This window comes from Zalophus californianus, chromosome 4 (assembly GCF_009762305.2).
Source record: "Zalophus californianus isolate mZalCal1 chromosome 4, mZalCal1.pri.v2, whole genome shotgun sequence".
NCBI lineage: Eukaryota > Metazoa > Chordata > Mammalia > Carnivora > Otariidae > Zalophus > Zalophus californianus.
The window spans coordinates 150,025,093-150,039,090 of NC_045598.1; the positions used below are offsets into that span (position 1 = coordinate 150,025,093).

The window sequence follows — 13,998 nt, forward strand, 5'->3', positions numbered from 1 at the left end:
CCAGAGCTGAGGGAGCAAAGGGGAGAATTTGGAATTATTAAAACTTCAAAACTTAGAGGAGGGACCCCTGTGGAGCTGAAACTCAGACTTCTAATGCGGGGCCACTGCCCAGCTTTGCTGGTGTGTCTGAACTGGAAAGAAGGGCCCCGTGGAAATGGAACCCAGACCTCTGTGAATGGGGCTCTGGCTAACTGGCCCTGGGGTCTCGGGGGCAAGAGAATGTGATAAAGATGGTTCTTCAAGTGTTGGACAAACTGCACCTGCATTCAGCTGCCTCAACTAGAAGGAATTGCTCTGTTGGAGTGAAGAGGTACTGCAGATAGGATACTGCCGATAGAATACTCACAGGAACTGCAAAGCAGACAGGGGGCCACCGGCTTCTTCCTCCTCCAACCTTGTAACCTCTCTCTAGCATTTCATATTGGCAGAGTTTAATAGTGAGCCAACTGGAAAAGCAGAAACATAGATTGCAAAATCTCCAGCCCCAGCATTACAAGGCAGGGGGTAGAGGGACAGGTTGGGACTAAGAGACAGTCACTCAGTAACTGGCACACATCTGCAGAACCAGCATCCAAAATCAGGACATAGAAAATTTGCAGCACCTGGAGGATCCCATTGTGCCCTCTCCCAGTCCTTGTCTCAGCCTTCCAACAGTAAGGTATTTCTTTTCTTAATGACTCTGGCCTCTTGGGGATATTTTTCATTCTTTTTCTTTTCTTACCTTTACCACTCTGCCTTTGATTTTACCCCCTAACTAATGCCTATATTTTGTCTTAGTTTTCCCTTTCCAAAAGGAATTAATCTTATGATAGATAAAATTACTATATTATTGAATTTTAGAAAAGAAATCTTCTAAGACATGTGGCTTTCCTGGGAGATCTTCTATTAGGACATTGAATTTAACTTTCTTATGCTCACTGTTAAATGGACCAAATCTAAAAATACTTGTCTCTAGTGCTGCATTTCATGGCAGTATGTTTTCACTAGGTGAGTTTTCGGAACTGCTGCTAAAGATTAATTTTTGATTTATGCAGCTTGATGTTGTATGGATGGATTTTAGTAACAGGGCAAGCAAAGTAAAATTAAATCAGGGTGAAAGCAGATACATTCAGGCTGATTTAGATGTCCATGGTTTTAAAACTTTTTACTTTGTTTATGAAAGTTATTTCTAAGACTAATAAATTCATTATATACCATAACATTAAAAATACAGATTGAACATTTGTAGGATACTATCCTAAATTATAGTTGGGCATTTATTTTATAATTGGAGTTAAATCTGTTCTAAATAAAACTAATGAAAAGACGTACAAATAAAATTCATTTTATTCACATTTATCTTATTTTGTCCCAACAGGTTCATGAAGTTTATAAAATCTATATATTTTCTCTCTTTCTGGGATATTTACTGCAGTTTGAGAATTCAGCTTTATTGGTGTCTCCTTTATTAAGTTTAGTAGTGGCCTTAATACTTGCTAAGTGCCTTCAGGTAAAGAAAATTGCCTTTTTATCATTCTTGCAGTGAATTTTTTAATTGTTAATTTTTCATACCTCACTTCTTTGTTCATGATTTTTCCCCCCACAGCTGAATGTGAAGAAAGGAACTTGTATAGCTAAAATAATGAAAGTGATTAATTTTTACTTGGTGTGTACTCTGACAGTGACACTGAATATTATAATGAAGGTAAATGACTCTGTGTGTGAGATTCATGTAGTAGAGTGAGTTGGATAATATACTGGCCTAAATTTTAATGAGAATATTGAGATAGCAAAATAATAGAATTTGTACAGTAAAATTTTGAGTTGAACAATGATCATACTTTCAGGAAAAATAGGATTCTAATTCTTTTCTAGATATACTTAAAAGATACACTTTATTTTCCATTTATTTTAAAATGTTATCATTACCCAATTAACTAACATTAAGTAATTTAGTAAATTGAGATGAGTAAAAGTTTTGAAAAGAGTGGGTAAGTTACTCAGAGCGCCTGGGTGGCTCAACGGGTGGCTCAGTCGTTAAGCGTCTGCCTTCGGCTCAGGTCATGGTTCTGGGATGAAGCCCCGCATTGGGCTCCCTGCTCCACGGGAAGCCTGCTTCTCTCTCCCCCACTCCCCCTGCTTGTGTTCCCTCTCTCGCTGTGTCTTTCTCTGTCAAATAAATAAATAAAAATCTAAGAAAAAAAAAAGTGGGTAAGTTACTTAAGTCATGCAGGGTAAGTGGAAATCTTACTACCCCATTATAGTTTTATGATTAACTATAATGTGATTGACTTAGGTCAGTAGATCTCCTTGCTTCGTAGTTATACCATGTATTATTTAATTCATTTTTAATTTGTATTTTTTATTTTATAGTCCTGTGTTTTCTATTTCTAGACAGAAACATATTGCTGTGAACATAGCTAATAGTTCTTTGTTGTAACTAGTGCTTTTTTCTTCCAGATGTTTGTCCCACACAAAGAAAATGGGCACATGCTGAAATTCCTTGAAGTAAAATTTGGACTAAATATGACTAAGTAAGTTTTAGATTATATATAAATTTACCTAACTCCATACCACTTAGAAGATAGCAAAAATAATCCAAGGAGTAGTATACACGTAATTATATACCACTTAGAAAATAAATAATTTGGAATATTATAATATCTAGAAGAAATATAACAATATTTTTTCTCATTTAAAAAAATTTCATTAGGGGCACCTGGATGGCTCAGTCAGTTAAGCGTCTGCCTTCATTCGGCTCAGGTCATGATCTCACGGTCCTGGGATTGAGCCCAGCATCAGGCTCTCTGCTCAGCAGGGAGTCTGCTTCTCACTCTCCCTCTGTACACTCTCTTGCTCTCAAATAAATAAATAAAATCTTTAATAAATAAATAAAATCTCATTTAGGTGTTTTATAAATTAGATGTCCTTAAGCCTTAATAGCATCACAGTGTTTTGAGGCTACTTTCTCCCTTGTTGTGGAACAATGATATAATGTAAAGTCAGAATAAATTAAAGATTTAAAATGAGTAAAAAAAAAAAACCAATGTAATTTTTTTAAAAAAGATTTTATTTATTTATTTGAGAGTGAGCGAAAGTGAAAGAGTTCACAGGGGGAGAGGAAGAAGCAGACTCGCCCCTGAGCGGAGAGCCTGATGTGGGGCTTGATCCCAGGACCCTGAGATCATGACCTGAGCTGAAGACGGACGCTTAGCTGACTGAGCCACCCAGGTGCCCCAAAACCAATGTAATTTTAACCAGTACATCAGCAAAATGCTTGCATTATAAAGGGGTGGGCAGTAAGATATCTATTTCATAGCAAAGAATCTCATTTTGGGTCATAATAGTGGATTAGATTAGAAGCCAACTAATTTTTATCCGACTGAGCCACCCAGGCAACCCTAGAAGCTGACTTTTTAAATTCAAAAGTAATGTTGTGCCTTGTCTTTGTTAGTTAAATTCATTTTTTAAATCTAAAGTGAAATAAATGACTTATGTATGATGTCCACTTGCATAACAGAAAATATATATATATTTATGTTTTTTTTTAAGATTTTATTTTATTCTGACAGAGACAGTGAGAGAGGGAACACAAGCTGGGGGAGTGGGAGAGGGAGAAGCAGGCTTCTCGTGGAGCAGGGAGCCCGATGCGGGGCTCAATTCCAAGACCCTGGGGTCATGACCTGAGCCTAAGGCAGATGCTTAACGACTGAGCCACCCAGGCGCCCCCAGAAAATATATATTTAAATACACATTTTTCTAGTTCATATAATATACCTTAGAACCTTATTATCATTTGCTATGATTACATGGGATTTTAGATGCTGTGCATGGAATTTCATGTTGTGATATATCACAGTTAACAAAGTGTTGAAACACTGGAGAAATCTTCTGAAGTGCAAGTCGTATATGGATATCTACTAAGGTAAAAGGATCCTTTAAGAGGCCATGTGCTCCATAAGGGCAGCACATGGCCTCATATATATATGTATATATATATATATATATATACACACACACCCTATATATATACCCTATCTTTTTCAGGTATATATATAGGCCTGACATTTAGCAGGCAATTAGGAAAAATTGGTTATAGACTTCCATAACTGACTGGCCTTTTCCCCTGACTTTCTCTTTAACCTTGGAAGACTCGAGAATACATGTAGGATTAAGGGCTGCTTTTGTCTAGTGTTTCTTAGTTGATGTTATGTCGTGCCCCTTTGCTCAGCATGTCAGGTACTAGATTTATCTCACAGGGTAATACACTAGGTATTTTAATAAGACATGATGTCTGTCCTTAAGAATATTGACATCTCATTAGCTAGTTTTTATACAGTTAATTACATGAGTAGTATAAACAGTAAATGCCTTGGGGCACCTGGGTGGCTCAGTCATTAAACAACTGCCTTCGGCTCAGGTCCTGATCCCAGGGTCCTGGGATCGAGCCCTGCATTGGGCTCCCTGCTTCGCGGGAAGCCTGCTTCTCCCTCTCCCACTCCCCGTGCTTGTGTTCCTGCTCTCGCTGTGTCTCTCTGTCAAATAAATAAATAAAATCTTTAAAAAAGAAAAAACAGTAAATGCCTTATGCTCAAATGTGCCAACTGGATATTAGGATTTGTAGTTCACCAGAATTTTGGGAAACATTTCTGTTGAGACAGACTTTCAAGAACCACTAAAGAAATGTTAAGTATTTATTGGATGTGCAAGATACTAGGCCAGGTATTCTGGGAGATACAAAAATGACTATAATCTTAAAGTAGCAAGTTGCATTAACTACTATAATAGAGGGATAAGTGCCATGGGGATATGGGGAAGGAAAGATTGAGACTGGGGGATATGGGAAGAATTCATTAAATTGAGATTTGAATTGGATCTTACAGAATTAGTAACTTTAATAGGTAGACAAAAAAGACATGATTCATCATATGATCATATGTACAAAACATTTTGATGGCAGCCTCTTTGATACAGCTGTATTACTGCTTGACACATTGTGAAACTTTAAACTTTTTCTAAACCCAGTGATTTGGGATGCAGGCATTCTTTGTCCATCCAAGAGCTCTTCTGAAGATCATTCCATCTCTTTATCTCTTCCTAGGCTAGGGATTAAGGATAAAATGGATGTTGGAGATGGATCAGGTGTGAGAATGCAGATAAAATCAGATATAACTAGGAATCTTTTTGATCATATTTAGCTTAAGGTCAAAAAAAGTGTATCCTGGGTGCGCCTAGGTGCTCAGTCATTAAGCGTCTGCCTTCGACTCAGGTTATGATCCCAGGGTCCTGGGATCGAGCCCCACATCGGGCTCCCTGCTCAGCGGGAAGCCTGCTTCTCCCTCTCCCACTCCCTCTGCTTGTGTTCGCTCTCTCACCGTGTCTCTCTGTCAAATAAAATCTTAAAAAAAAAAAAGTGTATCCTGGTTCTTATAGCTCAAAATGTTTATGTTTCAAATTTTTTATGATTTCTGTCTTAATAATTAGATTACTCTTTTTAAAATGGGTCCTAGTTGAATTACTTTCATCCATATAAAACAGGACTGTCCAGTAATAATGTAACATGAGTCACATGTATAATTTTCTAGTAGATACATTTAAAAAAGTGAAAATAAACGGAATTTAATTTTAATAATACATTTTATTTAATCCAATATATTAAAATGTTATTCTAATGTATAAACAGTATAAAAATTATTAATAAGCTATTTTGTATTCTTTAGTCCTTTTCATTCTTTTTTATGTTTGAAATCCAGGGTGTATTTTGCATTTGAGGTATATCCATTTGCACTGGCCACATTTCAAGTGCTAATAGCCACATTGTACCTAGTAGCTACCATATTGGACACTGCAGATATGGAGGTTGGACAGCTGAATTTTTTGTTGTCTTCCAGATAAAAATAGAAAGTGAAACTTCCTTGAAACCATTTTGGGTTCTAGATATGGTCTTATAAAGGGTAGTGCTTTGCTGTTAAAAGTGAATAGATTTAGAAATATGTTTTTTGTTTTGTCTTAGTTTTTAGGGTGATAAAAATACTTTTATGTATAGTAGGTTATACCATCTATGATTTTAATATCATCCTTGTTGTTTTCTGTAGGAATTTTACAATGAATTGGCTCCTATGTCAAGAATCCCTGCAGGCACCATCTCAAGATTTTTTTTTGCGATTGACACAGTCTTCTTTATTACCTTTCTATATTTTAGTGTTAATTATTTGTTTTCTTTCTATGATGCAAGTTATTTTTAGGAGAATTAAGTAAGTACCTATGAGAATCAATCACATTGCTAACTAATACATTATGAAAATAAACTATTTTTAATATCCTTCCAATATTTGTGTATTTGTTTTAGAATTTCTAGATCCATTCTCTTGTTATCAACGTGTAAAATATCGTAAGTTAACCAGATAAATTTCAAATTTTTTATACATCTAAATATATAATGTCCAAATTTAATGTAGAGTTAATACTGAGTTAAATTGTTACGGACTCGAGTGCCTGGGTGGCTCAGTCGTTAAGCATCTGCCTTCGGCTCAGGTCATGATCCCAGGGTCCTGGGATCGAGTCCCACATTGGGCTCCCTGCTCAGCAGGAAGCCCGCTTCTCCCTCTCCCACTCCCCCTGCTTGTGTTCCTGCTCTTGCTATCTCTCTGTCAAATAAATAAGTAAAATCTTTAATAAATAAATAAATAAATAAATTGTTACAGACTCATTTACTAGTTTAGTCGTATTTTTACTTAATGTAAGAATACTTTTTTTCTATATAACCTAAATGAAGCTAGTAGTGTAAGTGATTTTAAATTATGAGGACTTCCAAAATATTTTTGTCATGTTTAAAAGTAGGTTGTGTGTAGTATTTTAATTTTAAGAACTTAGCTATTCAAATTATGATTTAACTATATTGATTTAGTAACCACTAGTTGAGTGATAATTGATCTTGGAAAAGGAACCTAAAAATATATTTTTAAAATTTTTTAAGATTTATTTATTTGAGAGCAAGAGCGCATGAATGAGTGGGGGCAGGGGCAGAGGGAGAGAGAGTCCTAAAGCAGACTCCCCACTGAGCATGGAGCCCCACCCAGGGCTCGATCCCAAGACCCTGAGATCGTGACCTGAGTTGAAATCAAGAGTCAGCTGGTTAATTGACAGCAGGCAACCCAGGCACCCCCTAAAAATTGTTTTTGTCATATTTCCTGAACTTTCATATTTAGTCTTCACAGAGTCCATTGTCTTCAGGTTCTAAAAACCATTTCAAAGACTTGGAGATGTGTGAGTTAGATATTTGACTAACAAGATACTTTCAAATTTCTAGGACCACCTATATATTTTTTTTTAATGAGGAAAGTTAAGATCTTTGATTTTTCAAATACATATTTTCAAAATAGTGAAAAAACATATTTCCTTTGTGTAGAGGCAAGTCCTTGAAAGAAACTATTACTCTTGAAGATGGACGAATTGGAGGAAGGCCAGAAATAATTTATCATGTGATTCACACTATTTTATTGGGCTCTCTTGCAATGGTTATAGAAGGGTAAGTGTACTTTATTGGATCTATTTGTTTTTACAAAGAATTATCCTTTCTAATGCTAATAAATGGATACTTTCAAGAATATTATTTATGAAACCATAAAAACTCAAAATCTACAAACTTTTTTTTTTTTTTTAAAGATTTTATTTATTTATTTGAGAGAGAGAGAGAGAGAGAGAGAGAGCACATGAGAGGGGGGAGGGTCAGAGGGAGAAGCAGACTCCCCGCCGAGCAGGGAGCCCGATGTGGGACTCGATCCTGGGACTCCAGGATCATGACCTGAGCCGAAGGCAGTCGCTTAACCAACTGAGCCACCCAGGCGCCCAATCTACAAACTTTCTTAACCTAACTGGAGTTTATGGAGGTTGTTATAGTACAATGAACTGACATTTACTTATTTTTTTTTTTTAAAGATTTTATTTATTTATTTGACAGAGAGAGACAGTGAGAGCAGGAACACAAGCAGGGGGAGTGGGAGAGGGAGAAGCAGGCTTCCCGCTGAGCGGGGAGCCCGATGTGGGACTCGATCCCAGGACCCTGGGATCATGACCTGAGCCGAAGGCAGACGCTTAACGACTGAGCCACCCAGGCGCCCTGACATTTACTTATTCACTCATTTGTTTGAAAACTATTGAATTTCTTCCAAGGGTCAGGCATTGTACTAGGTGCTAGAGGTACTGTGGTGAACAAAAGTAGACACACAATCTCTAAACTTATGTGACTTATGACTTATGTTAATGGAGGTAACAAATATTAATCACACACAAAAAAAATTACAACTTTGATAAGTGAAATAGAGGTAAATGAGCTCTGAGGCTAAGGGTTCAATAAATGATACCCTTTTCCTTGAAGTCTGGACTCAGATGAAAAATAAGACATAGGAGTATAGAATGATATTGAACACCCAGTTTCAGTTTGAGGAGGGGCTTTCCCCACACCAACAATAAGCCATTGTTCAGGCACCAGCTGAGTGTCCTATAATTATAGTATGACTTAATTCTGGCACTATCCACCTGGAGATAGCATCACATTCCACAGTTCAAGGGTTCAGTCCTACAAGATTCCACCCCCTGCCCTTCAGGTGCCAGTTGCAAACCCAGGTTATCACCTGTGCTTCTGACCAATTGGCTATAAATCAGAAGTTCCCAAGACCCTCTCTTTGGGTTCAGTTAATTTGTTAGAGCGGCTCACAGAACTCAAAGAAATATTTCATTACTAGATTACCAGTTTATTATAAAAAGATAGAACTCAGGAACAGCCAGATGGAAGATATGCATAGGGCAAGGTTTGTAGGAAGGGGTACGGAGCTCCCTTTACCTCTCTAGGCATGCCACTCTCTCCCAGTCTCCATGTGGTCACCAACCCAGAAGTTCTCCAGACCCTGTCCTTTTGGGTTTTTATGGAGGCCTCATTACACAGGCATGTTGATTAAATCATTGACCATTGGTGATTGAACTCAACCTTCAGGCCCTCTTCCCTCCCCAGAGGTTTGGGGTGGGACTGAGAGTTCCAACCCCCTAATCACATGGTTGGCACCACTGGCAACCGGCCCCATCCTTGGGTACCTTCCAAAAGATAACCATTAACACAAGAGCCACCTTTCCAATTTCATCATTTAGGAAATTCCAAGAGTTTGGGAAGCTGTGAGCCACGAGCCTTACAAAGACCAAATATATGTGAGAAATATATTTGATCATCTGCATGATTCTGATTCTGATAAAGGTTGCATTGGAGAATACTTCATGTGTGACCAAAGGGCTCTACTATTTTCCACCCCAAATTGAGCTTAGTCCTCAAACTTCAGGCCATCCCTTTTGAATGGGCAGAGCCTTGGTAAGTTTATGCACTTATCTACACCCACCTTGCAAAAGTAAGATACAAAATGTGGAAGCCTACAAATGTTTGAGCTGGGTATGCTCAGTTCTTTCTCTTGCACACAAATCAGATAAATCACTGCCATGAGGAGGAGCCATTAAGGTTCTGAGGTGGAGGGTTAGGAGGGGAAGCAGGGAGAGATGAAGAGTATTGATCCTAGTATAAGATTTCTCAAGTTAAATTTCCATTAATTATGAATATAGATACTGAATCACAGTCATTATAGCAGTACCCATTGTGTTTTCCCCAACAGAAAGCTTAGCTATTTTCTTACTAATTTTTTATTTTGAAATACTGTTTATATACATCACAACTTCAAAGTTACAGTTATTAGATCTGCATTTAATGTATTAAGAAGTGCAAATATTGCTGTATAGGATTTATTTTTATTATTTGTTATCAATATTTCAATATAATTGGTTTCCTTTGTAGGCCTATGTATTTTATGTATTTACAAACATTTTCTTATAAGACATTCATAGACTTTATCAGATTGCCAAACCCATGACTAGTAGGAATCTCTTTATTGAAACATGAAGCAAGAATGGTGGTTCACTCTAATAATTAGCATTCCATAATGCCTAATAAGTGGGATGAAGAAATGTATTAAGCCATGAATATTCTGAGTGATTTACGTTTTGATTTTCATTTCATTGCCTTGTAGTACTAGAATTTTGGTGCATGGTTTGCCTTTTTTTTTTCCCCTTTGTACTCTCTCAGTTTTATTTCTTTCTGCAGAAAAACTTTTTGTTATTGCCACCATTCTTTATTGTTGGATGTACTATTTTAAATTCAAAATCCTTTTTCTGAACATGTAATCTGCATTGTTCTATTATTCATCCTTCTTTAATTTACTCACTAGGCTTATAATACTGTAGATCACCTATTCATACAAATAAGATGCATAGTCACCCAGAAGGTGCCAGGCACTCTACTAAGTAGAGAGTAGGGATTAAAGAAATACAAAACCGGGGCGCCTGGGTGGCTCAGTCATTAAGCATCTGCCTTCAGCTCAGGTCATGATCCCAGAGTCCTGGGGTTGAGCCCTGCATCGGGCTCCCTGCTCCGGGGAGCCTGCTTCTCCCTCTCCCACTCCCCCTTCTTGTGTTCCCTCTCTAGCTGTGTTTCTCTCTGTCAAATAAATAAATAAAACCCTTAAAAAAAATACAAAATCTACTCTTTCTTTTCAAAGAGTTCCTATCCTAGGTAAGTAAACCAAGAGTTAGAGCAAAGTAAAGTACTATGAGAAAGGTATACAAAGGGTGCTTTGGTCACTCAGAGGAGAGGTACTAACTCAGTTGTAGAGGGTGGCTAGAGGAAGTCAGTTTAAGGAAGATTTCCTATATGGGGCGACAGCCTTCAGAGATAAATAGAGATTGGCCAGGCTGTCCATTTTCTCATGTGCCTCTGTGTGTGTGTGTGTGTGTGTGTGTGTGTGTGTGTGTGTAAGTAATTATCTAGACAGAATAAATATTCTTTGGGAACTGATAGTACCAGGTGAATGTAAGGTCAGTATGAGAAATATGTCTGGGGGTGCCTGGGTGGCTCAGTTGGTCAAATGTCTGCTTTCGGCTCATGTCACGATCTCAGGGTCCTGGGATCAAGCCCCACGTCGGGCTCCCTGCTCAGTGGGGAGCCTGCTTCTCCTTCTCCCTGTGCTGGTCCCTCACCCCCCACTCCTGCTCTCTCTCTCTCTCTCTCAAATAAATAAATAAAATCTTAAAAAAAAAAGAATTATGTCTGGAAAAATAAGCAGGGACCAGATGAAGTGTTTATATAGAAATTTGATATCAGATTTGCTTTTTAGTAAGATCTCTCTGGCAGCAATGATTGAGAAAGGTTTGAGAAAAAAGATTAAAGGAAGATAAGCCAGTTAAGAATCATAATAGAATTTAGAAGTGAGTCACAATGGAAATGGAGGAAAGAACCAAAACTAAAATATTTGGGAGTTGGAAACTGAGTAAGTAGCAATAGGGACTATGGTGGAGAGACTCTAGGAAGAGTTGCAACTCTGAAGCCAAAAGAGGAGTTTTTAAAGGGGTACAGCACCAGGGAGTAGAAGGCAGAGAAATAAGGGTGGACTTCAAGGAGTCTAGCTATAAAGGGAATCAGAGTCTAAGGCAGCACTAGATGGGTGCGCTTGTGTCAGGAGGGAGAATCTTACGTGCATTAGGGGTTGGAAACACTAAGATTGTTCTGCAAACTCTGGCTAGAACACTAATCATATTTAGGGAAGTCATAGGAGAAAAACTGAAAAGGTGAATCAAGACCATATTTTTTGAGGGCCTTGAAAACCATTTAGATGAGTTTTCATTTATTTCAGTAGATTCTGGGGAACCACTAAAGATTTTTTAACAGAAAGTGTCTTGTAATTATGTTTGAAGAAGATTCATTTGGCATTTGGTTGGAGGAGAGTCTAAACATAGAGATGGTAGGGTGCCTGGTTGGCTCAGTTGGAAGAATATGCGATTCTTGATCTCAGGGTCATAAGTTTGAGCCCCACGTTGGGTGTAGAGATTACTTAAACAAACAAAAGGTAGAGATGTTAATTAGCCGTTATTGCAATAAAATGAGATGACTACAGAGAAATCAGTGAGTTGGACATAATGGTCTAATCTCTAGAACAGGAAGTTGATGTTCCAGGAAATGTTATATATGTATAATTCAATGTGAATGGTGTCTCCTGGAGTTACAAACCAGACTCTAGTTTTGATTCTGGCTGACTTGAAAAATAGCAGGAATGAGGAAGTTAGGAGGAGATACTAGTTGACCAGAGAAAACTAATGCAGTTCCTTTGTCTTAGTGACATGTATTCTATATACATCCACTACTTCTGTCAAAGTCCAAGTTAGTATTCATTTTTTTAGAGATTATTTATTTATCTATTTATTTTATTTTATTTTTTAAATTATTTTATTTATTTATTTGACAGAGCAAGAGAGGGGACACAAGCAGAGGGAGTGGGAGAGGGAGAAGCAGGCTTCCAGCTGAGCAGGGAGCCTGATGCAGAGCTCGATCCCAGGACCCTGGGATCATGACCTGAGCCAAAGGCAGACGCTTAACGACTGAGCCCCCAGGCGCCCCGGTTAAGATTTTCATTTTCCCTTACCATTGTGGTATTTTCATGGGTAGTAGGACAGAACTCAAAAAAGAGGAACCAGGGTGTGTGGCTGCTCAGTCAGTGGAGCTTGTGGCTCTTGATCTTGGGGGCGTCGTGAGTTTGAGCCCTTTGTTGGGTATAGAGATTGCTTAAAAAAATAAAATCTCTAAAAAAAAAAATGAGATAGTAATGATGTTCATAGGATATCTCATATGTGACTCCTTTTGTCTTTTCTAGCTTGAAATACCTCTGGACTCCTTATGTATGTATGTTAGCAGCATTTGGTGTATGTTCTCCTGAACTTTGGGTGACACTTTTCAAGTGGCTTCGATTACGAACTGTACACCCCGTGTTGTTGGTGAGTCATTGTTATTTTGGGTTAAGTACTTGTTTCTTTTTCAATTATATAAATGGAAACCACATTGAATACAGTTGAAATAGCATGAGTAAATCACATTATGAGTTGCAGGTGAAAAAGAGATCCTGTGAAAAACTTTTTTTTTTTTTAAGATTCTATTTATTTATTTGACAGAGAGACACAGCCAGAGAGGGAACACAAGCAGGGGGAGTGGGAGAGGGAGAAGCAGGCTTCCCGCGGAGCAGGGAGCCCGATGTGGGGCTCGATCCCAAGACACTGGGATCATGACCTGAGCCGAAGGCAGACGCTTAATGACTGAGCCACCCAGGCGCCCCAAAACTTTTTTTTAATGTAATTTCTGATTATAAAGGCAATGCATTTAAATGCAGACAGGTAAAATAAGGTAAAAATATAAGTGAATCAATAGTGTTAGAGGCTATTAAGAATTATTTTTTATAATATCATTCTTGGTTTGACTTAGAACTATTGTATGTTTTCAATGCAAATAGAACATCTTTACTGTGCCTATAAAGTGCAATGTCCTTACAATACAAATTAATTGTATCAGGTAGATTATAGTCTCCCATTCATAAAAACGAACAATAAGAAGTATTGATAGGGTGCTGTTGGAACACAGAGAAGGGGTACTTAGTTCAATTTTGTTAGGGATTCAAAGAGTTTTCGATCTGAGATTTGAAAGATGATGACTTACTACTCAAATGAAAGGGAAAGAAGGGTATTCATGGTAGAAGGACTAAACACAGAGAGGCAAAGAACATATTGTAATCAAAGGGAATAAAAGCAGAGGCAAGGAAAAAGCATGATGTATTTAGTTTCCTTGTCACATAAAATGTGAGATGGGGGTGGTCAAGAAATGAGACTGGAGAAGTCTAGGAGGGTAGGGTCATGGAGGCCTTTTGAGTATTATGCTGTGATGCTTGTGGTCTTATCCTGTAGGCAGTAGAAAGGCATTGAAATGTTTATGCAAGGGTGTGAGAGAGTCAGACTTACATTTTCTCTCAGTTTATGCTTATAGTTCTTTGAAGGATAGATTTAAGGGTGACAGACTCAGGCCAGGAAGAAGGCTGTTGCCCAAGTACTGACCATGGTGGATGGAAGTGATAAAAGCTTCAGTATATTGAGTGTTCACCACATGTCAGG

The 13,998-nt window shown here is 37.9% G+C and overlaps 1 protein-coding gene across 7 annotated transcripts in view; it reads left to right on the forward strand.

The window, feature by feature from the left end:
• Positions 1-13,998, forward strand: part of DPY19L4 (dpy-19 like 4) — a 62,501-nt gene that overhangs the window by 33,647 nt on the left and 14,856 nt on the right. For 5 of the 7 annotated variants that reach the window (XM_027611899.1, XM_027611910.1, XM_027611915.1 and 2 more), the window contains 7 exons: positions 1,358-1,489; positions 1,586-1,684; positions 2,440-2,513; positions 6,075-6,233; positions 6,329-6,370; positions 7,388-7,507; positions 12,717-12,837. In XM_027611899.1, coding sequence (XP_027467700.1) covers positions 1,358-1,489; positions 1,586-1,684; positions 2,440-2,513; positions 6,075-6,233; positions 6,329-6,370; positions 7,388-7,507; positions 12,717-12,837 — 747 coding nt within the window. The remainder of the gene's footprint in view (positions 1-1,357; positions 1,490-1,585; positions 1,685-2,439; positions 2,514-6,074; positions 6,234-6,328; positions 6,371-7,387; positions 7,508-12,716; positions 12,838-13,998) is intronic. The other 2 variants (XM_027611907.1, XM_027611905.1) reach the window with 2 other exon arrangements.